The sequence below is a fragment of the Indicator indicator genome, chromosome 15 (assembly GCF_027791375.1).
Source record: "Indicator indicator isolate 239-I01 chromosome 15, UM_Iind_1.1, whole genome shotgun sequence".
Lineage (NCBI taxonomy): Eukaryota > Metazoa > Chordata > Aves > Piciformes > Indicatoridae > Indicator > Indicator indicator.
The window spans coordinates 20152590-20179513 of record NC_072024.1 but is presented as its reverse complement, the minus strand read 5'-3'; the positions used below and the strand labels follow the sequence as shown (position 1 = coordinate 20179513).

General features: G+C 36.6%; 2 protein-coding genes across 2 annotated transcripts in view; one reads left to right on the top strand and one right to left on the bottom strand.

Annotated features, from left to right (window-relative positions):
• Window positions 1-9579, bottom strand: ASPN (asporin). The gene is made up of 7 exons (XM_054387404.1): window positions 9339-9579; window positions 7313-7425; window positions 4714-4927; window positions 4286-4396; window positions 1918-2011; window positions 1404-1542; window positions 1-198 (listed from the first exon to the last, which is right to left on the bottom strand). Exons 1-7 carry the CDS (start codon window positions 9577-9579, stop codon window positions 1-3), a joined length of 1110 nt encoding a protein of 369 aa, XP_054243379.1.
• CENPP (centromere protein P) overlaps window positions 1-26924 on the top strand; it is a 138464-nt gene that overhangs the window by 60148 nt on the left and 51392 nt on the right. The gene's annotated exons all lie outside the window — the stretch shown is intronic.

Sequence of the window (26924 nt, the reverse complement as noted above, 5' to 3'; positions counted from 1 at the left end):
TCACTTGAGGAAGTTTCCAAGTTGCACACTGTTTCTAGCTAAAATGCAACGGAAAGTTGAAGGCTGAACCTCCCAGTACTTTACAGGATTATTGAAGAGGCTTATGCCGCTGTATAATGCCTTCTTCTTTCTCCTTCCTGTTGGACAGAAATCATTCACTCCCAGTTTGGCAATATGATTAGAATGAAGGAAGACCACCTGCAGCAATAAGGAACAGGAAAACATAACAGTTAATATGTAAATTGGTAAATATCTAAACACTCATTGCATGTAGATATCTGAGGTTTGTTGACAGATCAGTTGGATGCAAACCTTAATATTAACAGTAATTAAACATTTGTGTTAAATCTTTAAAAAAAGTCTTATTCTTGCCACAGTCTCTCCCACAAGAAATGTTATATGATGTTTTCTTGGTGTGTGGTCAGAATGATTGGACTCTTTTCTTACAGAAGAATTTCCCTATAATGCAGTTCTGTGTTCTCATATAGGCAGAAGTATGATGATGCCATATTTTATTCTTACAAAATCCAAATTTTCAGTGATTTAGTAAATTTCAAAAGTAGTCTCTGGAAAAGTCGATACTGAGAGATTTGTCACTATGGTTATAAGAACAGATCAGTCTCATGCTGATGTATCTTAATTGGAGGGGAGGACTTTATGATAATAGAGTTTAGAATTTTCTAAGTAATGCATGTTGACAAAAGAGTTCTATTTTTTATCGAATTTCCCTTACATTGTTAGTCACTGGTTTGATTTTTGGAGTTGGGTTGGGTTTTAGGAAATACATATATCTCAGAAGATTTTCCTTTAATTGAAAGTCAAATGAGAAGTGGAAAGATGTGAAATTCAGAGGTAGAAGTTGTTACCAGATGGCTTAGTGTGTGCTCTGTCATCTGTGTAGTCCTGCCTGTTTCTCTAAGCTTTTTTCTGCTCAGTGTCCAAAGGGATATCCCACCTTGTAAAACATATGACTTCCATTGCTGTGTTTCCAAAGCATTTTATTGTGTAATTTGTCTAGTTCTAATTTGTCTAAGTTTAATTTGTAAAACCTCATCAACAATTTACTTTGGTTTTAAGACTTCTCAGCATGGAAATGGAAATATTTCCACTCTGGCTTGCTATTAGGGGAACCATAGGAAATCTGTTGACAAACTTTCTGGAGATGTTTTGTGGATGCATAATTTCCTTTTCCATTCTTTTTTTTTTTTCTGGGAAGAAGTCCTGTTGTTTCATCTGTTTTATATCTTTAAGTACATAATATGATTTTATGTTTTTCTAGTGTGACAGTGATGTCAAAATATATGTGACAGTTAATTATGCCTTTTAGTTATGTCCTAATTGGTATGGCAGTGTGAAAGTCAGCACATAACTACCAGAGCTTTCTGTTAAGTTTAGTATATGACCTGCAGGTATTTCAGTTCAGGTAATCCAGGAGGAACTTTCTTGAGCTTGTTTCTTTCAAGATGGATTTCACGTATACTTGGTATGTTGGAAAAACTTCCATTTTCCACATCTTTGATTTTGTTATTCCCAAGACCTAGCCTAGAAATAGAACAAGAAGCATTTAATTAAAGACTGACTGAGATTCACAATAAAATACTGCTGACTTTTTTTTTTTTAAGATTGAAATAAACAGGATTAGACATAGGGGGGAAAAAAGAGGGGAAGGATGATGAAATCTTATGTCTGATAAATGTAATCAGATGCTGGTCTTAACATATAGTCTATTGCAAACTCTAGGCAAGACTTGTAATAACAAGGGTAATGTGTAGGTGGCTTTGGGTTTAAAGTTTGGCCTTATTTACAGAAATTCGAACTGAAACACTTAAAATTGTTAATTCTCTCTTCTCTAACAAGAGAAGATCCTGCCAGGTCAGACCTTTTATCCAATCCAAGCATTTTGCATAGCAATGGTACCTTTGAAGATCTTTGTAGCGGTTAAAATCTTCAAGTTCAATTGCTGTGATCTTATTGTCGTCTAAGTGAAGTTCTAGCAGACTGGAGGGCAAGTCTGATGAAAAACAAATGCACAGTATAAGGAAAAAGAAGTCCCAACTATTTTCGTTGGAATATTTATAACGTTCCAAACAGTTTCTTTGTGTTTAGGATTGGGCAAAGAGTCTAGGGAAGGGGGTTGTCTGCATCAAAGGAATGGATGTTAGGTACAAGTGTGCTACTTTGAAAAAACAAAAATCAACATAATCTGGTTTAAAATAGTGGTTACAAAAAATGAAGAAGTGTGTATGCTAATGTTAAGATTTCAAGAATTCCAAAATCTGGTGTGATTTTGTCAGCTTTCTTTACAATGGCTTTCATGTGCTTTCCCTTAACCTGGCAAAGGTGTAAATTGTGTTATGTGCATTTATCTATCAGCTGGTAGTTAAAATCCTACTCTTGTGGAACCTGTGGCAGTTTTTTTTTTTTTTGTAGATATGTATTTCCTTCTAAAGGATGTTACAGTATTCCTATTACAGTTATTTGATTCTTCCAGGTGTCATGTGGGAGGAAAGCTTTCAGAATTCACTAAGCTGCTACACAGAATGTTTTCTTGTGTGGTACCAAATAGTCCAAATTCAGAATGGTCAGTGTATAGACCAGGAGATGGAGGATCTCTTCTACAGTATCCTATTAGTGAAGGCAGAGAAAGCTAGTGACAAGTTTGAATTTACAATTTGCTGATCTTAGGTCCAGTTTTACTCACATCTGTCTAGATGGCACCCTGATACCAAGCAAGACAACCACATCTCTGTTACTGCTATAGCTTAGGAGAGCACCTCTCCCATTGCCATTGATGTTTGTTGTAGCATTACAATACTGGAGAGAAGTGGTCTGCTTTGCAGTCTCTCTGGGTGCCAGTTGACATGACTTTTTGAGGTTTGGTTTTGGCCTTTTTTTCCACTTCACATTCCAGTACACAGCTCTACCAGTTGCTGCTTGTTGTCTGAGTTTCAGTAAAGGGAAACCATCCATCTTTAGATTTTAAACCGCATGTTGCATTATTTAAAAACTCGAGTTTGCGTCATTATAACATTTGTAGATAGAAGGTTTCCATTTGTGTTGAATGTGTGCACCATGAAATCCTGTGTTTGATGTGGTTATGTGTTTGATACCACATACTAGACCTCATGCTATGATATCCCTATGATAAAGACAAAATCTGAATGACCTTGTATATGTTTTTTGGTGATAAGTTCTAGGAGATGGTACTATGATGAATTTTATCTTTTTGTCTGCTGGAGAATGCTGCCATAGAAAGCCAGCTAGTTTCTGATATTAAAATTACATTAACAGTTGGAATGAGTCGGTTTTGTTTCTTGTGGTATTTTTTTACACTTTTGCATATTTATCTGTCTGCAAGAAGAGATTAAGTTTAATAAGAAATAAGTTCTTTATGTGAATGAGCCAGGAACAATTATCATGGGGGCCAACATTTAGTTTCCCTGTAAATTAACAAATGATAAAACATATGCTTTGTTCGCTGTTTTTTCTCTTAACTGCTAGTTAAAATCTTGAGAGTTTGCTTAAATACTGAGGTAACTTAGAGACAGTGCAGGTAGAATGTCATACTGAGTTCCTCTATGCTGCTTTTTTGTGTGGAGGTGAGCAATTTGTTAATTTCTTATTACATCCAAATCAGAAGCTAATTGTTTTATATGAAGGAGTGTGATTCCATTTTGTGGTATGTTGTGTTGAGTTTCATTACAATGTTCAATTTCACTTAGCAAAACTCCATCCAAAGATGTATCAAATGCTATGCTGAGTTTTGCACTAAGGTGGTTATATTGCTGGGTGTATCTGAGCTACAGTCACTAGAGACATTCAAAATTACAGTTAAGCATTTGGGTGTTTAATTTTCAATTCATAAAATAAATAGGAATAGGAATTCTGTATCCCTTATGGCCCAGATCAAATCTCAGGGGGTTTATCCTTTGTAAGGATTTTAAAAGGCTGTTGTGAAAGATTATAATTTTCTTCCTCTTGTTTCTAATGAGAAGGTTCTTTGGATGAGTGTGGGAGGAATGGGCTGCCTGGTGGGGAGAAGGCAGGAGATGGGGCTGGGGAGCAACCCTGTGCGTTCATGCACACCTCTGAGGCATGGAATTGTATACTAAGTGCAAAAGGAAATGAGGCAGGGGGTGGTTTGATAGAAATGAACAAGGCAAGTCAGAATTGATTTATGTTTTGATAGTCATCTAGATGTTAAAGCATTTTATTTAGGAACATAGTGGTATAGGTAAAAGAGAAAAAATAAAGCAAAAAATAGAAAAAGTAAAGCAAAGCATACCTTTAGGAATTGAAGTTAGTTTAGCTTCTGCAATTCTTATGTGATAGATATTTACTCCTTCAAAAGCCCCTGGCTCTATTCCGTCATTGTCAAGAGGATTTGCACTCATTTCTGTCCAAGAGAAACAAACAAACAAGAGTACTTGTGGCATAGGAATTTTCTCTATGTTAGATTAGGTTATAAATAGCTGATTTTGATTTTTATGATTTCTGATGGTCGAAGCCTTAATTAGTGTTTAGCTTTTATTACCTATTCTGAGGGGTGGAAATTACAGCTGTCAGGAATTAAAGGCTATCTAATTTGGATTGGAGGGTTAGCAGAAATGGGACCTATGTCACCCAACTTCACACTGGGGAAATTTTTGAATGATAGTTACATATAGTATGGTACAGTTGTGACAGAGACATTTTTTCCTGGATCGGACTTACCTAAAACATGGAGAGACTTCATTCCTTTAAATGCATCCTTGTGGATTTTCTTAACCTTATTAGCATGAATTCGGAGCTCTGTTAAAGTGTTTGGTAGGTTTGTTGGGATCTCAGTTAGCTGGTTATGGGACAGATACAGTCGTCGCAGCCTCTTTGTCGATTGAAATGCTTTTGGATGGATCTTGGTGATTTTATTGTTGTTCAGAGCCAGTGCCTAGGAGATATGGGGAAGAGAAAGAAAATGTCTTCATATGGGACCATTATGAATATGACTTTTAAGTAATGAATTCGATATATAATTTAACAATTAAGAATTTTAACAATTTTATATTTCCATCATACCAAACTTCAGCACTTAGTATGTATTTTGGGGCATTTCAATTGATAGTGAAAACCAAAAAAACCATGTGGAAGCTGAACATCAACTAAAAGGTAGAGAAGAAGTAGTCAGAGCTGACAAGGTTCTAGTGGATAATGAGAAGAACTGGCAAAACGGTGTTGGGTTATTTTGTGGGATTGTATGGGGGTTATATTCTTTCGTTGTTGTTGTTCCTTAATGCAAAGAAAATCTCAAAACTCAGATTTTCATCTTTTATTTCTGCAAAATGCTGCAAAATACAAGTCAGAATTTTAATCTGAATTTCTTAAAAGTTAATGTCTGTATATGACTGATACACAGACATGCATTTATAACTAATTTGCTGTAACTTCTCAACTCCCGTGAATTTAAATCTCTCTCTCCTGTACAGTACACTAATATTTTTGGGTGACAGTTTTTGTTCATGATTGCCATGTGTTACCAGAGAATTGGTGGCAGTATGCTATGGACAACAAAATATTACTTAATCTGAAATTATGTTGCATGTCAAAACATATTTTTGCATTTCCATACCTAGACTATTCATTTTTGTTCTTTGTTAAATTCTTTGAGCTGTTGTTAAGTCATCTGCTCTCTGGAATTGTCAAAAAAAAAAAAACAAACCACAGATCAAACCAGAACTAATCTTTTTTTCCCAGAAAAAAAAAAAAAGAGGCTATCTTAAGAAAATAAACAGGAAATGCTCCTTCTTAATCCAAGTGGCCAGCTGTGTCTTCGCTAAGTAGACCAAACTGTGTAAAGTAAACTTGCTTTCAGTGCAAATTCTGTTAGGTCTTGCCACAAATTAAATGATGAGAAAAATGAGAGCAGCTGAAAGCTTTCAGTTATCACATAATGAAGTGGTGACTGAATAGTGTGATGGTTGCTGATTTATTCCAGCAGCTTCCTTAGCCACTAGGGGTTAGTTTCTGTAAGGTCTTCTATACTTAATATAAAGCAGTTTGTTTGTTTAGCCCTAATTCCCTGGTAAGGCCATTCTGTGCCCAAAACTGAGATGCTTCAGTGGAATTGGAAACACTTCATTGTAAACAGTGAGTTTATATGGTTCCTATTCCTTCTATCCTAGCTTAACCTATAATGATTAATAAGCTCATTCATAAACACTTAGATTTGGTAAGTTTTCAGTTCTTACTCAGAAACCAAGTATGACTGAAAAAGGATTTGTTTTTTATTAGTCTGCATGTGTTCCATGTCTTTCTAACATGGAACAGAAAGTCAGTTTGCTGTAACTTGTGGAACAGGTTTGTCAATTTTGGTATGAAAAACTTGAAATTGTCAAGATTTTTTGGTACTGGATCTAGAATGACATCTTGTGGACATAAGTATTCCAAACCAGATTTCATCTACCTTTCTAGACCTCTGGGACTCTCTTGTTTTCTTTCATTATGAAAAATGATTGCTGTGTATCATAAATATCCAGATTTATCCATTGCCAGCAATACTTATTTTAGAAACTGTATGTGTGTACTTGAGTGTGTTAGGGAAGGCCTTTAAGATCTTCAAGTCCAACCATTCTCTAACTCTATGAAGTCTGATGCTAAACCATGTCCCTGCATCTTTTAAACACCTCCAGGAATGGGGATTCAACCACTTCCCTGGGGAGCTTGTTTACGTTTGAAAACCCTTTCAGTGAAGAAGTTTCTTCTTTTGTCCAAACTAAACCTTACTTGTTGCAACTTGATGTCATTTCTTCTAGTCCTATCACTTGTAACTAAGGAGAAGAGACCAACACCCAGTAGTAGTAAAGCACCTGACTTGTTCAGGAAGTCAGTGTCGGTCTGGTTTCTGCTCAGGTCAGTTGGATTTGCAACACTAGCTTCACTGGTGTATGTGTTAGCTGCGTGCTGTGTGCTTTTGTCAACACCCTCAGAAAACAATGCTGTCGTTTTCCTGTGGGATTAAGTTTTTCCTCCTACTTTACAGACAGGCAAATAAAAAAGGAACACTTGTGTTTAAAGTGGAAGAAATGTTTCTGTCTGTGCTAAGGACTGAAGAAATCTTTTTGGTGAGACTCATATGGCTGTTTTCTAGGCACTGTGGAAAGAAAGTAGCATAGGTCATACAACTCAAAAGAAAGTTGCCATGGGAGCAGTCAAATATGCAGACATGAGACTGTATTTTTGTGGATACTATTGGAGAAGAAAAATACAATCTTTTAAAATAATCAAAATACTTCAGATTGCTAAATAAGATTTCAGACTTGGAAAAGAGCAAGCTTACGTAGAGTGATGTGAGTCCTCGGAGATCATTTTCCTTGACCTCTTTAATTTTGTTGTTCTGAAGGTCAATCATACGAGTATCTGGTGGGATGTTGCGAGGTATTGATGTCAAACCTATTTAAGTATGTGACACAAACAGAAACATTATGTACCTGTATATAAATCCAATGAGATTAACTGCAAAACACGGTAAGTTTGTTTATATTTACGATGGGAGAGGAAACACAAACAGCCGTAAGGCAAAGGATAGAAGGGAATATTGGATGGGAGGAACTAGTTATGTAAGGCAAAAATGTGTGGGTGCTTCCTCTTCTTGAGGAGGAACTGCTTCTGCCCCAGCCGTGAAAAGCTTTGGTGGGGTGCTCATTGCAGGTTCTTTGCACCTGTGAAATAAGTAACCTCAGAGCACTGATTATTCTGCAGGGAAACTGCCTAAATCCCTAGCTCAAGAAGTCCTCTGAGCATCTGGAGCTGTGTTTCCGGACTGAGAGACAGGACTGTTGTAGTGGCTTTGAGAGGTTTCTCTTCAGTGCTTGCATGCTCCTTTCTATCTCTCTACTGCCATATCCATTGTACTGGCGAAGTCTCCCGTATGACCATACGGTCAATGTCCAGGCTGAGAAATATATGCTTGGTAAGAATGGACAAAGGAGGTCTTGCATCTGCCAGCACTTAATTACTAGTTGTATAACTCCCCCAATCCAGTTAATTATTCAGTGACAAAACCACTTAGGTTCATGCCATCTGAGATCCTGAATCAGCAAAGAGACTAGCAAGGGGTAGCAATTTTCTTTTCATTGGAAATGCTGATTCATCAAATGTTAAACATTGGTCCAAGTTATTAACAATCATTCCGTAATTAATAGGTTACAATAATTTAAAGATGAAGTCTATAAGTAGGGTTTTTTTTCTTATGTGTGAACTGAAGTAAACCAGTTTGCAAGCTGTAGTTAAGACGCAATAACCATGTGTTATTGCTGCTAGCAAAATCACAGCGTGCTTTGAGTTGGAAAGGACAAAAGTTAATTGTGATTCCTTAATAATGACACATTCTAAACAAAGCCAGCAATTTGTTTATTGGGTCAGCGTTTGTATGACATGAGGAGTCTCAGGTTAAGTTTAGCTGTGATGAGAAGAAATGTCATTGTCACTGTGCTGGTGGCAGGAGGCTATTCCTTTGATTACCTTGAATCATGTGAAAACTTCAAGGAACACTAATTCAAACTGACTCAATTAATAATAAATTCACTAGGACTATTGTGTTTCTGTAGCAGTGACAGTAGCAGATCTGCCTTCAGTTAAAATGTTGTTACCAGTGATCTGCACTTTAATGGAAGTTAAGCTGAGCAAATAGTTAGTATTCTACTTATGCACTTGCATTGAACTTCCTTGTGGTTTATTTATGGCCTCTTTTTCCTTTGTTTTGTTTTCTTGTCATTTGACCTGTTGGTTTGTAGTTGTGAATGAAGTACTTCTTTAGCCAGAGTCTTGGTTAAGGCAGAGGACTAGTACAGCAAACTTTTTTTGCTCCTCTCTTTGCATATAACTTCATGCAAGTAAAAGAAACAGGAGAAAGTGTAATATAAGATGTAAATATAAGCGTTCTCACATTGTGTGATTTTTCTCTGAATGAATAAAAATCTGTGCAGATTATTACATACTTAGTAACCCAAATCAGTATTCAGTTAAATAGTTCTACAGTTGTTACCTTTTCCCAATGCCTTTCCATTCTGTGTTGTTGTTGACAGAAGTTACTGCTTATAGAGGGTGGCTATAGCAGCTTTTCAGTTTTCTAAACTGATGCACATGAACTAGGAAAACATTTATGGTGTAAAAAGTGATGTAACAACTTAGATGCTGGACACGAATTAGATAGGGATTGCAAGCCAAACCTCAAATATGTAAGCTTCTTTTGAAACCAGTTAGGACAGGAATACGCAACTGTGTGAAATTTATGGAGCTGAAGGATTCATTTTCAAAAGGCAAATCCTCCAAAGTGAAGATCAAATACACAAATTCATTCTTACCTAGGTCAGAGCAATGAACAACTCTCATATAGCACTGACATCCAAAGGGGCACATTGGGAACAGATCAAAAGGCATTAGTGGTATAACTGGTTCAGTGGTTGGAAAGAGAGAATTGTCATCATCGTCATCATCTTCTTCCATGTCTTGGAGCATCATATTCTTTAATGTAAAATATGAAGGACCACTCAAAGGTTTGGCAGAGCACAAAGCCAGGAAGAGGAGGAGCGTATATTCTTTCATATCTTCTTAATCAGGGTAGCCAGGCTTGAGAGGAAAATAAACCAACAAACAAGCCAAACATAAGAATCATGAATGTGAAATAGCCAAGACAGGCATTGAACTACTTACTTTACTCACTGCTACATCTGTGGTCATGAAAAATGTTCTGTTAGGAATACTAAGGCTTAAATAGTATATGAAGGACTAAGATAAAACACTTGCAGGTTGTGAATATTGAAATCAGTCAGTTTGCTTATATCCAGAAAAGAGCTGGAAGCCAGTACTTCTGTGTGCATATTTTTTTCAATCAACATTTCTTTTCAGCCAAGCTTTGTGTCCTATGTCACAGCTGAAAGGAGCTCAGAATGCACCATGCTTGAAATCAATGCCAGAAACCCCATCAGTTTTCCAGGTTCCCTGTAACATGATGGTATCTTTCCTGTGTAACGAAAGTCCCTCCCGTTTGCAAGACGGAATGATGTCAGATCAGGTAGGGCCCCTTCAAAGCAGAAAACCCCATGTGAAGTAGCTACAGCTATTTTTTCCTGATGTTATTGAGAAGAAAACACAAGTTACAAAGTACTTAAAAATTAGATTTGTCTTTAGAAAAATATGACAGACTGTCTTCTTCCAGTTTTTCTTTCAGTTTTATTCTGTTTCTCTGAGTTCTTATTTTGCCGGATTTCTTTTAACTGCACCTGACTGGGAAAACCGGGATTCCAATCCTACAGTATCCTGTGTTACCTGAGTAATGATGCTCCATAGTTCCAAACCCTTAGATATCTGTTGCATACTCTGTTTTAATACTAAAGGTGATTTTAATGACCAAATACTTCTGTAAAACTTGACACCAGGGAAACCGCAGGTAGGAAGAATTGTCACAGGATGTTTGGCAGCTCTGTGAGAAAAGATTGTACATCTACTGTCAACTCTGCATTGTTCCCCTCGGAAGCCCAATTCCAGAAGTCATTTGGATCCTACAGCAGCATGCTCTGCAATCCAAGAGGGGCTGGTGTAAATTTTATTATCCATATCCTGTTTATAAAAACATTTCTATTCAAACGATCATAGTTCTTTTTAGGGAAGTACTAAACGGATGCCAGTTCTTGTTTGATCACCTAATTAAATGCTTGATGATCTGCTTATAGCTGAAAAATGTCTTTATTGTCACTGGTCCTCAGTCACAGGAAAAGGGCACTGATTTGTGCAAGGATGTCAACTCAATCTATTGAGAACTCTGAAGTTTTGTTTGTGTTACTTTTTTCTCTACAAGCGGGTTTTGATCTTTCTTGTATATGGTTCTTAGCATTGAAGCGCTGGATGTTGCGTACATTGCTCCCATATGTTGGATGCACATACAATAGTTCTGAGGTATGTACTAGGCATTGTAACTATGTGTTTCAGGGTGGAGAAAAAAAGGAAAAAAGCCAACAGTATTTCAGTTACTTAAAACTCACTTTTGAAAGACTTCAACTCCAACAATTTCCTTCCCACCAAGTGTGTCTGAAAACAGAAGCACAATATACATTGATCTTGCAGGTATGCAGCATGTAACTCTAAGTGTAGCCTGATTCTGTGATTTATTTAATCTCCCAGTTGTATGCTCTTCGGAGTAGTGTGTGTATCTTTCACTGATATAACAATCTCTTTAAAGAATCTTCACACACTTTCCCCATCTGCTTTTCTTTGTGTTCAAAACAATGTACCATGTTCTTAGGCAGAATGCTGCAGTTGTCCTTGCAATCCTATACAATGTGTTCTCTTGAAAGAGTCTTTGAATACAAACAGTGCTGGGAACAAGATGTGGAACTTTCCTTTGACTGGAGACAATTGTGGTCATGTCTGGCTGCAAGCCTTTGGAATATTTGGCACTTTCTATCATCTATTTCAGCTTCAGGAAAAGTCTAACTATTCAATACTTCAGTCATAGCATGAATTAAGAGAAGAGGAACTCTCCTTGGACAAGTGTTTTAATGGCTGGGTTTTCACAGAAGGGCACTCAGGCTGGTCTTCTTCCCCTGACAACTTAGATATTAAGTGTTAATTTAATGCAATTTCTGTGTGTATCTTGTCTTGTGCCACCTAGTTTCCAAGTCCCTGCTGTCTTCTATTTGTGATAGACCCTGGATATATAGCTTTACTGTATCTAAAAGATCTTTCATGTACATTCCTAAAATGCTCTACTGGATCTGGTGCTAGGAAGCTGTCTTATGCAACAGGCTAAAACTCCGTTTCCACACTTGCACCTGTAGCAAATGGGTTGCGTATTTCCTCTCGTATTCATAAAATTAATTATGATTTCAAATTATGGAAAGGTTAGGGCTGTGATGGGAGTAAGGGCCAATTTGAACTCCTGGAAAACAAAAGTTGTTCACAAACAGTCCTAGAAACATAGTGTTGAAATATGTCACTGATGACATATATTAGCCCTGTGTATTAAGTCTCTTGAAGACAAGTCCCTTTACAGAAGGAAGCCTGAGTTGTGAGACAATGTTTTTAATTTTTATTTTTAGGAAAGAGAAAAAGCCCTTACTTCATCTTCCCACTTTGCCATTAGGAAATCCTTATTGATGATTGGTTTTGTAGTTAGGGGTGGTTTTGAGTTTCCAAGTAAAAAGATGTTGATATTCTTCTGTAGAAATGCTCTGACTCTGCAGCTCATCTCAAAGAACTTAGACAAACTTTCTGCATGTTTAAGCTTCAAGAGTAACAGAACTGAAAAAGAAATGAAAGCCTAAACTCCAAGATACAAGTGGTCTTTCTGGAAGCCCTTTAATTATTTTATCATGAGAATTTTATGAAATACTTAAATTCTTTAAGAAAGCACACAAGTAGAGATGTACTAATGGTCCACTGCTGCCACTTGAGGCTGGTTCTGCACACAGGTAAACCCTTTCAGTGCTCTCATGTCAGCTTTTCCACTCAGGTTGTTCACTAAGCTGTCTGGATTCGCTAAACCAGCATGAATCTAATGAGAGCAAGGGAAAAAACCCCAACACATTCTTTCTGGGTGAACAAACTGAATGAGTCTGAGTATCAGAGCCAGCACAAAGGGATGGGTGGGACAGGCTGCTTTGGGGGGACGGAATGTTCAATGGAAAGGGAGGGAAGGAGAAGTGGGACAGACTTTGTTGACATACACAAGCTGCTAGACAGGCTCAGGTGTATTATTGGATAATACCCTGAACAGATAGACAGTTGCTTGGACAAAGTCTGCCTTTGCCCACTCTCATTTTTACGGACTGAAATATTGAAGATGATTTTGATAAAGTGTAGCAAATTCCAGAGGGCTCCCATCCTTCTCCAGTATACTTTCTTTATAGCAGTCCCATTTCCCCCTCAGTAGAAAAAGCACCTGAACAGCACCTTTTTGCTGGAACACTTGCCACCCCAAATGGAGCCAACCAACTGTAGAACGTACACTTCACATGCAGAGATGCTCTAAGCCTGACTTTCCTTCCTGAAGTAGGTAACAATCCCCAAATCACTGTAGTGAATGTTTGGAATGTACCCTCACCAATATGGGATCTTTATCAAAACTCGTATTGCCAACCAGCATGTGGCAGATGGGAACTTGTAATGCTATTTATGTAGGATCATACTTATCATATCTAACTAGAATCATACAATCATAGAATCAGTCAGGGTTGGAAGGGACCACAAGGATCATCTAGATCTAACGCCCCTTCCATGAAATGCAAGTGATGTCTGATGTGTTAGTATGAATGAAACCTTTTAGAGATTGCATGGGAAATTCCCACATAAGAGTGCAATGAAAACTCTCAACATGAATTATGGAATGCAATCTGCTTTCTGAGAGGACAGAAGTAACGATAGTATGGGCAGCATGTGTTCAAAAAGCTGGATGCCTTGCCAGTTGTATATGGTCTCTTATCTCACCAGTTATGACACTGAAGGAGTTAACAAGTAAAGTTTTAAGACTTGAAAAGACTGCGAATTATATTTAAACTCACTTCTTTACCGGTGTACAGAGCAAATTTCCAATGGCATTGTTTCTGGAAAGGAAATGTGTAAATAACACAGTGGTGGTCTTTGCGGAGGCAAACAATAATCCTCATGTTCATTTAAAAACAAATCATTACACTGTGACCAGATTTTGTCCAAAGAAAGGCAAGACCATAAACTGTTTTGAAAGATGTATTTAAAAATAGTTCTGCTTCTATTAGTCATTGTCCCATTCCAGAAATAAAAGGAGTTTAACTCCTTGTCTACTCTGTTGATAAACTCAAATTGCTTGACACATGCAGTCTGTAAGATGACTGAAGAAATTATTTTTCTCTGGAGAAACAGTCCAATATGCAAATTCTGCAGTATGATACTGAACAGCACATATATGAAAGAATTTGTTTAGAGAATACCTGCTTTTTGTGGAGAACTGCTTGACTCGTCTGTGCTACTGAATATGATCTATGAGTATTTTTAGATTGTAGCTCATATGCAGTTTACTCTTTCATGTGTCATTTTTAATTACTTTGATACCTAGGTAAAACCATCTTGAATACCAAATTAAAGAAATTAAGACTGAGTTCTAACTATAAGAACTCCTTTAATTGTGGGATAAATGGTTACAGGTTGTAATAAATGAGGAATTTTATTGTCAATTAAGTCTTTCTGACTGTTTTTTAATAGTTAAATAAGCTTTTTTCTTCTTTGCAGCTCAGCTGTAGTAAATAACAGAATTATTTCAGCTGCAAAGTAAATTTTCGAATGCTCCATAAAAAGAAGTGGTACTTCTAACTTCAAATTACCTGACATCAGTAATCTGCACGTAGTGACCAACAACCTGTTGCTTAATTCTTTGTTGTAATTTATGACAGAATAGGCATTCAAATTTGGACATACCTTGCACACTGGGTAGTTCTTCTGGAAGCACTGTGATAATCCACCTGAGAACTTTATATCCACTTATTTCATACTTGGGGAAAAAAAAAAAAGAAAAAGAAAAAAGGGGGAAAAAAGATAAAAATGAAGTTAGGCTGAGTTTTCTGAAATGGAAATTAAATACAAAGAAAAATTCCACTTCCAAACTTCTTGATCCTCCTGGCACCGTGGGTGATACCAGAGTAAAATGCTGCTTCAGATTAGCCCATCTTAGTACTGAAGAATGATATTAAGACGACTTGTTACCACTCATATGTTTTTCATCACTGCTTGTATTAGAGCCAAAACTTCTGGCTTAACTCTAGACGTCTAGTGGAAGGCTTTGTAAAACCTGTAGTTTAATAATAGTTGACATCAGGCCATTGGAAGTACAGTGAGGTCCATTTCAGGTCATTCCTACTGTGGAATCACCCTTATTTATGATTCCGTTAGCCATTTTTCTTTAAAAGGTGTGACTTGAATAAAAATATCAAACCTTAGCCAGTGGCAGAGTAAACCAATAGCCTATAGCCATCAGCATGTTGCCAAACCTTCTAAGGTTATTAAAAACAGAGCTTTGTTGTGTAGTTAGGTATAAATTCTACCTGTTGTGTTCAGTAAACAGCTCTCTGGCTAGGGGAGATAGCTCAGGTATGTAAAATATAGATGATTAAATGTCAGTGCAGATCAGATTTTTATTAATCAGTATAGTTCATTTGTTTCTCTCATGTATAAGAAATAAAGCATATCTTTTATTTAAACAGATAATATTTGCAATATTCTGTGCTAAGGATTGAAGAGCTGAAAATAAACTCTGAGAGTTTGCCCTGTCACATAGTTTGTACTAACATGCACATCACAATATTTAGAAAGTCAGTTATTGTTTGTTTACTTCTTGTGTGCTGCTTGTTTATGTGTGCTTCAGAAATATAGGGCTGAGTTTACCTAAAGCAATTTCACAGCCAGTGTAGCAATTCTTGGGTTTAAATTTACAATACATTGGATCCATCCAGTTCTGTGCATGTCTGACTGCATCTGTTCCTTTAATTAGCTCCTTGAGTCTGCTCTTGCTGTGGAAAAATAGCCTGGAAATTTTATTTGTTGTTGTTTTTGTTGTTGGGGTTATTTTAATAGATGTGTAATGTGGTGCTGTTTGCACAATGGCAGTTTAAGTTGCATAATAGTTATTTTGTCAACTGTTATTTTCTCAAGGAAAAAAGAGATCCTATGCCAAAAGTGAAAGCTTTGGTGCTATCATATCAAACAAGATAATGCTTGTGTGACCTGCTACATTGTTTCTGTACTTGCTCCAGTTCCAGTAGCAGAAAAGAAAATGGTGATAAGCAGTCTCCCTATCACTTTTCCCAAGGAATGAAATTACAGTTTCAAAAGCAGTCACATTTCCACATAAAAAATGTGAAAGATGATTCTCAGCTTTTTTGAAATCTCAAATTGCACAGATCTGTGTTCTCCTGCCTGTGTTTAGAAACTGAAGCCTCCTAAGCAAACACTCCCCTGTGTTTTGAATAGCTTGGTTTGGATGCATTTACTTGAGCAAAATATTTTTAAACAGCCATTTAATACTAACCTCCAACACTTTCTTGGCTCTTCAGCAGAAGACAGCAGGGCTTGAGGGTTGTGATATAAATGTACTGGGTTCTGCTTTTTCACTTCTCCTTTCAGCAGTGAAGTGTTGAGTCAGCAGTTTCAGCAGAGCTTGGCTTTGCAGCAGTGCTCCTTGTTCCTGATGTTTAGCAGCATCTCTGGTTTGGATAAATACTTTTTAAAAATATTATATTCTCTTTTTAATTGATTGTGGTGGTAGAAACACCTCCTGTGTGTACAAAGTTTGTGGATTTAGCCATATTACATAATGAAGCTGATGTGTAGAGTGGTAGCATCTGGGGAAAATGTAACGACCACACCTTAGAAGGAACTACCTGTGTGTTTTGCACAGTGAATAGTATTGATCTGGTAGAAATAAATATTGCTTACATTGGCATGCTGTTGTAATGAAACTGGTTAATAGCTCAAGGCAGAGGTTTAGTGCTTTGTTTGCAAATACAATTTGATTTGAAAATAAAACATCCAGAAGTCACTTCTTCAGGTCTTTTAACTAACGGACTGAACTTTAGATGTTAGCTGTTGAGAACAATACTACAAACTAAAATAAGGCATTGGCTCTCGATCCAGTTTATGAACCGGTTCTTTTAAACATTTCCAGCATATTTCCAGTTTGCTAAGAATTAACTACTACTGCAGAATTCCTCTTCAGAATCGCTGTTTCCAGTATACATTAATTTTTGGCTCGAAAGTCTTTTCATGAGCCAGCACAGCAGGGCAGCTGTTGAGTTCTGAATGAAAGCTGGAATGTGCAGAGGAGTGAACTGATGCTAGGTGCTTGTTTCTCTCACTTCTAAGGGCAAGACTTCAGTGTCCTCATGTCGAATGTGGCAGCTGTTCAAAGGCTGAAGTGGTGCCTTCTGAAGCAGGATCAAATTCTGCTTTCTTGGCTGTGTTGTCCAGCAGTTAATTTGAGGTGATGTGGCTGAAGATGCTATTAAAAGCAAAAATGAAGCTATCTTATTGCATCTACTCTTTCATTAATCGTGAGATTTCATTTAAAAATAGCCTGCTAGAAAAATGTGATGTCACAATTGTTTAATCCATAATGCTGGGGTCTTAATGAAGAGACTCAAATAGAAAGTAGTCTGAGGGTATTTCCCTCACAAGCAACTGTCTGTATGTTTTCCTATGAAACATTTACATGTTTAAATCATGAAAAGATTATACAAGTTCGAACTGTTTGCTCAGACCTTTTCAGTTATTTCTCGTTCCACCACTGAAAGAGTTGGTTGAGTATTAGAATTCTATCTTGCCTTAAAATACATGTGTTACCTTTATGAGTAGCAGAAATTAATTTCTGAGGCAAAGGACAGGGGTATATCCAGCACTTTGTGGTTCAGAATAGTTTATCACTATGGTGAAATACACAAAGGGGAAAAAAATCCCCTTTTAATTACATTTTATATGTAACATTATCACACCAGAGATATAAAAGGCTATCTTGATTTCTTTATTGAAAATTACTGTATTTGTTTTACTTTGTGCCTGAGCAAGCAAGCATATGCTGCTATATGTGGCTAATGCTTACATTGCAATCTCTTTCTTGTCAGCTGGTTTTGTATACATGTGTTATTGTAAGGCAAACTAAAGCACTCTTTCATTTTCTAGCACTGTTTATAAATGTGGTTTACATAACGTGATGAGCCTAACATCAACTGCACAACTGTGTCTTGGAGACTGCCCATCACATTTTAATACCATGACATATTCATTTCGTGCTCACAAGCAGTCCATGTGGAGCATAGTTACATATTTTGGTTTTAGCTAAGTTTTGGCTCCACTCAAGCTAGCTGAGTATAGAAAAACTGGTTTTTAGCTTCTGTAGTTCATCTTGATTCTTCAGTATTTATATGTAAATATATAAAAGCATTATTTATTATCATGCAATATTCAACTTCTGCTTAAGAGATACACACTTGTTTTGTGTCATTTGGCAGCTGATGTAGAAACTGCCACAAAATATACTGTTTCATTTTGCTGTCCAAGCTTTGAGTCTCAGGAGTTTATTAGCAACATAGCAGTATTGAAGGGCAATTCTTAGCTTACAGAACATGCACAAAAAAGTTATAAAGTGTGCATGTATCCATATGTTTCTCAGTCTTACCAGCTCTTTTCTGCATATGGTGATCTGGAGCGAGGGAGGCAAAGTAGTAACCTGGGAAAGACAGCTTACTTTTCACCCTTGCAGGTAGTTCGTGTTGCCTTAGAGAGGAAGTTCACCTTGTTCTGCATTAGGCTGCAGATCAGTATAAGTTTCTCTGTGTAGGAGTGCCAGTTTAAGAAGTTCACAGCTAGCTCATTGCACCTTGACGCCCATCTCCTTGGTCCTGAAAAAGGTTTGTGCACTCATCATGAAGCCGTTCTGCCTGTAAAATGGCCTGTTTGATGAATGAAGGTCTTGAAATAGTTTTGATTTCTGTATGTATCAATCCTTAGTCTTGCTTTTGTGGCTACTTACAAGTCCAGATAATATTACATGGCATTTTTATGGAATATGGGTATTTATCTGCCTTAGAGACATTGGAAACACCAGACATTCTTTCATGGAAAAGCAAACAGTAGTTAAAATGAAAAGCTCTACAACCATTGCCAAACTACTGAATCACTCCAACAATAAGTTCTGAAGGAAAATGTTCTGGTTTGGAATACAAGCTTGACTGAGCACATTTCCTCATGGACTATCAAACACTCCGCCAAAGTTTAACAATTAAAAAAACCAAACCCAACAAACCACAAAATCCACACACACCAAAATAAACACCAGCATCTGATCACCTGCAAATGTTGGTTTATTATTCTCCCTTTATTTTAGCAAATAGTTTGAATAGTATGGAAATGCAAATGAATTCATTTTCTAATGCACAACCTTTTCCTAGCTTGTCAGACCATAGAGACATTAAAAGTGTTAACTGTCATTGTAGTTTTAAGAATAAAGAAACATGTCCTTTGCGTTCCACAACAAATAAAATCAAGTGTCCAAAGTGTCATAGACTGCAAAAAAAAATTAATTTAATTTGGTAGTATGGTATTTCCTAACTTTACTTATCAACAAAACTAATTTATATTACACTAGAAATTCAAAGATCCAGAGGATGACTTGGACTCTGTTTGTGATAGGCTGTTATAATATAGTGAATGACTACACTTTGCACTTGTGTGTAATGAAGAACGTGGATTTAAAAAAATGTTTTCTTGTTCTTTGAGCATATACTGTTTGTAGATGGAAACAGTCACAATATTTCCAGGGAGATGGCCAAGCTACATTTGTTTGCAAGTTTTTTTACTTTGGAATAGTCAAAATGAAAGCTTTCAGAAACATTACTAATAAAAAGAAGGAATTTGTCTCAGTGAAGAAGTGCTTTCCCTGCCATATTAATTAACCCAGCCTGTGTTCTCTGATGTCTGTTTTGTTCCAGGGAGCTTTGTGGGAGGGTCCCATTTGTGTCTCATCAACACAGTTACAGCAACTCTGTCATGCAAAGTTTGGTCTGGAAAAGTGTGCTTTAATTGTCTAACCACTGCAGTTATGACTTTAATGTTATTTTTTCATAAGTATGCTATTATTAAATCGTAAATATAATGAAATCTTTGTGATATAATCTATATTTATTTTTTCCAAGTTAACACTTAAGAAAAAAGACAACTAAATTTGCTTTACTTTTTAATATATCATTAAGTGTTTTGCTGATTTTTTTAACAGTGGTTCTTTCCCCATTTCATCTGTAGGGAAGCCACAAGTATATGCATAATTAGAAAAGAAACGTAATGAAATGTAAATGAGGGCAACTGCATTATTTGCTATAACCTAGCAGATGGAATAACTATGCTGTTCTGTGTTTTCATCAAGGAAAATATGTTGAGGTTCTGCAGCTGTTCATACTAGTTGTGCTTTCATATTAAAAAATAAAACTTGTGAGCATAAAACAACAAACACATTCCTGACATAATTCCCTCTGTGGGTATGTGGTATTCAGAAAACTGAGTCTCCTGTGGCTGTGAACAAAGATGATTCCTTTGGTTTAGGCAGCAAAGACTCTGGGTGGTTGAACCTAGGCATGAGCTCAGGTGCCATTGCAAACACAGCCATGTGTGGTAGGTGTTACAGCAGAGCTGGTAAAAGAAAGAAATCAGAAGACAAAAACTTGCTGCAAGGCCACGTAGAAACTAGCATAGAAGTTGGAATTGTCTGGCAGATTTCCTAATATACTGTTTTCCAAGGCGCTTGTTTGGAAATATAGGAATGCATTAGTTTAGCTGTTCTCTTGCCTGGATGGTTTTCCACTGCTTTTTATCATAGAAAGAAATTCTCTGGATAATAAAAGTTACTTTTACCGCTCGGTGGAAATAGTTATGTAAATTGAAAGAAAACATATATCATAATTGCATAGTAACTTGTGGTATGGAAAATGAGATCTTTTTTCTAGAACAATTTGTAAAGCAGAGGCTATTATTTTCTTCTTGAATGCTTATGTTACACAAAGGGTAATTTTCTCTTGGCTGGCTCACAGCAGTATGAAGTAGCTTTGAGTTTAGAAAGTAAGCTAACCTACCTATGTCTAACTTTTATTTTGTTACAGGAGTGAAGTACAGCTTTGCTAATTAGTATATGATTCATGCTGCAGCATGATAATTTCTTTGTGTTTTATAATTAATCTAAGTGATGCATGTCTTCTCACATAAAACTATGGAGTGTTCTTTGCTCAGAAGATTGGAGAAAATTTAATTCAACTAAGAAAGAGAATTGATCAATATTTCTTTTATTTAAGGTTTTACCAAAGACTATAAAAATAGCCTTCAAAATACAGAATGTGTGTAATAGAGGTCTGTTTGAACTCATATATGATTAAGAAAGAAAGGGAATAATTGATTAAAATTTTAAAACTAGGTTAACATAAAAGAAATGAGTGGGTGACAGGGTCAAGCCATAAGGAGGTACTTGACAAAACATAGTTCAGCTGTGGAAATGTGCAGGAAAGTATAGTAGATTTTAATGTTTTATGTAGACTCAAAATGTAATTGGTCTAATTGAAAGAGGAAAAGTCTTGCTTCCTGAGCTCTTTGTTATGAGAGCCAAACTGTGCTGGGAAAAAATGGAGAAGAATTCTTCTGGAAGACTGGTCATGAATAAGTTTTACTGAAGAAATTCAGCACTGTCTTCCCCTAGAAGTGAGCAAGCCATATGTGTTTATAAAGAGTAGTCATTTAAAAAGGGATATGAACCGTGAAATATGAAGGCACACGATTCCTAACGGTAAAGGTTTTAAAGGAACGGAATGCTTGATGCCAGAGGATAAAATGTAGTGGGCATAGGAGCTTTCAGGTTTTGGGAGAAGTTGCTGTGAAAAAATTAGGTCAATTTTAATCCTTTAAAAATATCCTAGTATTACATAATTCACTGAGAAGATTCTTGACTTGGTTGATAGTGTTGTTGAATATCTAATATTTCCACAGCTGTGTTGAGTATTACTCCTTTGAGAAAAATAGCTGTCTTGTGGAAAAAACAAGTCAGCTCTTGTATATTCTCCCTAGGAATTGCTGTCATATGAAGAGTTCCCACAGAGAAACATGAATTTCTTTCATTATTACTGCATGAAACCTACGGTTTTCTGTATATATACTGATAATGCTGCACACTTGGAGTGAAAGTTCTATCTGAATTAACAGAACTGCTTCAAAGTACTCTGTAGGAAAGACTAGGTTATTAGCTGGTCTGAAGGACTCAGTTTATCAGAGGTATGTTAACATAAATAGCAGCCTAAATGGGAAGCTATGACTAACATGTTTGCACTCAGTAGTTGTGTAGAGATCTGTGTTTTTTATGAAGTATTAAATGCAAAAGAAGTGGAAATTCTACTAAAATACTGTAATTGTTTACTCAGTGGCTGCAGGCACTTCCTTACATAACAGATTATTGAAGAAGAAAATAAAAGGTAAATTTTTTTGAGATGAACTTTTTAAATAAGGCAACTGTTAGTGCTTTAATTTATTTAGTCCTGGGTGGCTCAAGCAGACAGGAAGAATCTTGTTGTGGGGAAGTCACTCAACTCTTCACTGTTTGTTTGCTTGTAGAGATTACAGTGAATGTCTGTGTCCATTCTGGTTGGCAAACTAGTAGGACTGGATTTGAAGCATGAGGCAAGACCATCACTGACTTTTAGCATTAATGAGAATAGTGAATAGCTAAGCTTTTGTAACTCCCAAACTCCCTTGTAATTCCCAAGCCCAGCACAACAGTTTCTGGACCTTAATGATAAATAAGCAATATGCAGGCATTTCCCCTAATTGTCTGCTCCTGAAACCCAGTGTAGTTCTGTGTATTTTTATCATTCCATAGAAAAGGAATTAATGTTTATAAAGGAAGCTGCAATCTAAGGGAAGAGAGAAGATCTTTATTTTTTCTGGAGATTAACATGGTATTCCAATTACTTGTAGTACACAATATTACCCAAGCTTTGAAGTCAATGCCCAAAGTAAACCTTGTTGTAGAGCTCCCAGATGAAAATATGAAAATAAGTGGAAATTACTACTTCTGTAATTCCCAGCTATAGGCATCAATGAAAAACAGACCTTTGTGAAATACAGATTGAACTTTATATCTAGTTTTAGTGAGTGGCTGAAATAAGCTGCATGAGCTTGTGTAATAGCACTCAGCTACTGGGCAATGAGAGAATGTAAAGTTGTCATCATCTCTCTGGCCCACCTCCCCATTCAAATGAGATTGCCCTGTCCTTTATATCTCGTACTATATTCTGGAAAATCCAATTCATTGGTGAGAAATTTTCATAGACATGACTACAGAGAGGAGGCAGTGGTGCATTGCTCCAAGGAACTTCATAGCAATGACCAGATTGTGAATTGGGAAACTTTATTAACTGTGTTCACAGGCTGATAAAGTCTGTAAGTCCTTAATGGAAATGTGCAAAATGATGTTCAGCAGCAATTAGGCAGGGCTGTGTGCAAAGTACATAAAAGCATAGGAACAGCTGGGCTGGATCAGATCAGAGCCCATCTAGTCCAATTCTCTGTCTTGAACAGGTGCCAAAAATAGTTCCACAGGGAAAGGGTATTGCTCTTTATGGAGTTCCTTTGCTTTTAGTTGCCTTGAAGTAAAATAAAGCTGTGGATTTAAGACAGCTTAAAATTTTGAGATTCACCTTAGGACAATTTGGCTTTCTTTATGCCATTCCTTTTAAGACTGATCAAGCGTTATCCTGCTTAGATAAGGAGACTTAATGTGTGGCAAAGTATCACAAACAGGTTTATGGTGTGACCAAAAATGTTTTATGCAGTACTCAGCCCTTATAAGTTCTTTCAGGGACACACAATGGTTCATGAATGTTTTCCCAGAGGTAATTTAATGATGTCATAACTGTTGCAGCTTGTTCTTTTTACATCGTGTATAATGGAAGACGGTTCTGAGAAGTTCTGTTTGATATTCTCTGTTCTACACTGAAAAGGCTCAACCAGTGTTAAGTCTTTACCAGTCTATTCTGATGAAATTTTGATGTGGAACAGTGTGTCTTAGCAAGAAACATTACATATGGAATGAGACTTTGTAGCTTGGATACTGGGAATATTAAAGCAATGCATTTCCATTGAGTTTCATCATACCAGTTGTCACAAAATTGTGTAAATTATGCTTCCTAGCATTTGAATATAGCTGCCTGATGCCTGAATTGGTATAAACCTTTTGAGTAATACAGTAATTTATTAGGCAAATAAAAAGCTCAATTCATTTTGATTGCATGATCATTTCCTAATGTGGAAAAGGAGCTCTGTTTAATACATTTTAGGGTTTTGCAAGTGATGTCTTCACCACTTTTAGATGGAAAAAACATTCCAACATTTTTCCACAATATTTTGGGCCTTGTAACTGTACAGAAGTTGTTGACATCGTTAAATCAGAGCTCTTATTTCACATGTCTGCTGGTTTTTTCCCCCCATTTAAAATAGTTTTCAGTGTGCTAAGAGAAGTAAAATTAAAGCCTTTCCCCTTGAAATAGAGAGTTTGGGATTTAACGGTAACTAACTATAATAGAAGGGTACAGTTACTAAATAAGAATAGCAGTAGGGATCTCTCTCTTTTTTTGTTCATTAGAAAACAGGAATGTATGTCTATAGAGCTAAGTCAAACATATTATCATGAACTAGTCTATCTGGGTGGCTATTTTTACCTTTCACTTGTCAGGAGGACAGTAAGGCTGTTACGCAGGGTTGCCTCCAGATGAGTGTAGGTTACATGGTTCACTGTTGCTTCTGCTGCACTAAATCTTTAAATTCTTTAAACCAGAAGTAAGTCTCTTTAAAAACATGCACTCTTTCCAAAGCAGACTTCACTGATGTGCTTTGCGACCTTGGACCTTCTACAGGGTGATCATTCTGACCCTTTTAAATGGTTATTTCACCTGAGTTTTGGTCTCCTAAAACTCGTTAGATAACTTTAGCAAGGAGCCCTTTGTTGGCTGTTTCAGGCTGTAAATCCAAAGAGCATATACACAGCTCTCTGGTTTTAAGCACCTGTGCTTCCAAATAAGAAGTGATTTTTGAAGCTTACTTATGGTAGCTTCAGACTTATAGAGCACCAGATATTGTATTGGTCTAGAAACTTCTGATCTGCTGACTTCTGTTCTGAGAACTGCTTCATAAAGCAAGTTACCAGAATTATTGTGTAAAATTATTGGTAGTAGTTTCTCATGTCTGATATTTTGCTGCCTGTAGTCTTGTGTACTCTGAAAATTGTATACGTTAGAATATAAACATAGTACTTGAAGGCGTTTTCTCATGAGAATTTCAACTAGTTGATGTTTGTGTTCCTGTACTGCAGAAATGGTAAACTGTTTATTGTGTTACCATGATGTGACTGCTTTTAAAGTTATCACTTGAGAGAGGTCTTTGATTACTTTCAGTGGAAGAGTAACCAAATAGTTGGTAGAGAAATGATAAAATGCTGCTTCTCAGTTCTGATTTCCTTTTTGTCGTGGAATGCACAGGGGGGTTGCGATAAGTTGAAGCATGGTGCATGTTTCAGAACTGAAATTCAGAAATGGCATCAGCTGCTCTCTGTAGCATTATGCAAGAGAGAATTCATTCTCTTGTTTTGGGCCACTAGAAAGCTGGTGGTCAAACCCCAAGCTCGCTCTTGGGGCAGAGTTGGGTGATTTGTACCTTTTGGCATTAAGGAATCTCGATTCTTTATTGAATTGAAATGGAAAACAGAGAAGAATAAATACTGTAAGTTCTAAACGTTGAGGTTGTCAGAGGTTGTAAAAGTCTCACCACATGGGAATTAAACTACTCGGACTTTGGGAAGCATTTGATGCATTTGTATTTCTGAGAGTTTTTTTTAAAGAAATGTCTTTCACCTTATCTCAGAGGAAACATATTGTCTCTAATCATTGCTTCAAATTCAGAAAGCTACCTAAGCTTCCATGGGGCCAACTGTATTTGGTTTTGCAGTTTTTGTCTCGCCAGAAGTGTATATCCCTGTGCACAAAACAACACTAAAGACAGATTCTAAAGCTCTGTCATCACAAGTGTGTCTAATGGCTATTGCAGGGTTTGGGCTGTACTATTTTATCCAACTAGTAAGGGATAATATTTCAGTAGCACTGTATTCCATTTTCAGTCTAATTGCTTTCTTGAAGTGTATTAATTTGTAACATAAGCCTGTAAAATTGATTATTTACTCAAATATCTTTTTGAGAATGCCCAGTTACTATAGGATTTCTACTGAACTCTTATCCTCCTGGTGGCCAAAGATTCTGAATCTGTTCCCCTGTTTGTTTTGCCCAAGGATGGTCAGGTCATTTCCCTATGCTTTACTGTCACAAGCTGTAAACCGATGATAATCTCATTTTCTTTGTCTAGAAAATTCTTTGAGGCTCAGTGTTCAGTGGGATTTTTTTTCTCTTCCAATGTAGCTGGTAATTTTGAAGCGTGAACAGATTTAAACTGCTAACATTTGACATATGGAACTGTTAGCCAAGTTTAATTGCCCGTATATTGCTTAAGTAAGTAAGCATCCGTGTGTTGCATACTCTTCATCCCTTGGCTTCTTTCTCCTTCTTAGTCTTCTGCCTCTACTACTGTTGTGTTCAGATTCCAAAACATTTTTCCTTCAGTCTCTGCTTCACTACTGTGATGTTATATTTGCACTGTAACTGTACTTGATGTCATGTTACGTTATTGAGTGTTGCTTGTAGGAAGCACTTATCAGGCAAGCTTAATGCTCATTTTATGACTAAGGGAAAATCCTAGACAAATGACTTGCATAAAGTTCTGTTTTATGATATCTTAGAAGTGAAAAGGCTTGTATTAGAGAAAAAAAAGTATGTTAAAGATTGCAATCAATTTTTAGTCTGCTGCATTTTAGCAAAATTTAGCAAATCCAGTGGATGTGTTCTTGTGGGTCTTTTAAGTCTGTTTTGCTAAGAAGTGTTCTATTTGAGAAAACACTACATGGTCTTTTGCTTAAACTTATTATAAGAAAGCACAAAATGGTATAATATTGCAGCTTCTTTAGCTTCTTGAGTCAATTTATTCAGCAATAGACTAGAATAATTCATTTTAATAATTTAGAGCTTTAATTCCTCAAAACACTCAGTTGGGATCTTAATGGTATGTCACAAAGACAAAGGATTATTAGCCAAAGTGAAAGGAAGGAAGGAATCAAATGTTCAGTTTGAAATCAAACCACCCAAACCCCAACACTGTATGTAACAACTCAGCCTGTTGGTTTCACCTTTCTTTACCAAACCAAGGTAGTCACCAGTGTATAACTTATGACTATACTTCACCAACCAAAGTATTCAAAGCAATCTTTTTATGGAAATGTGCATATTTTAGGATTGTTTTTTACA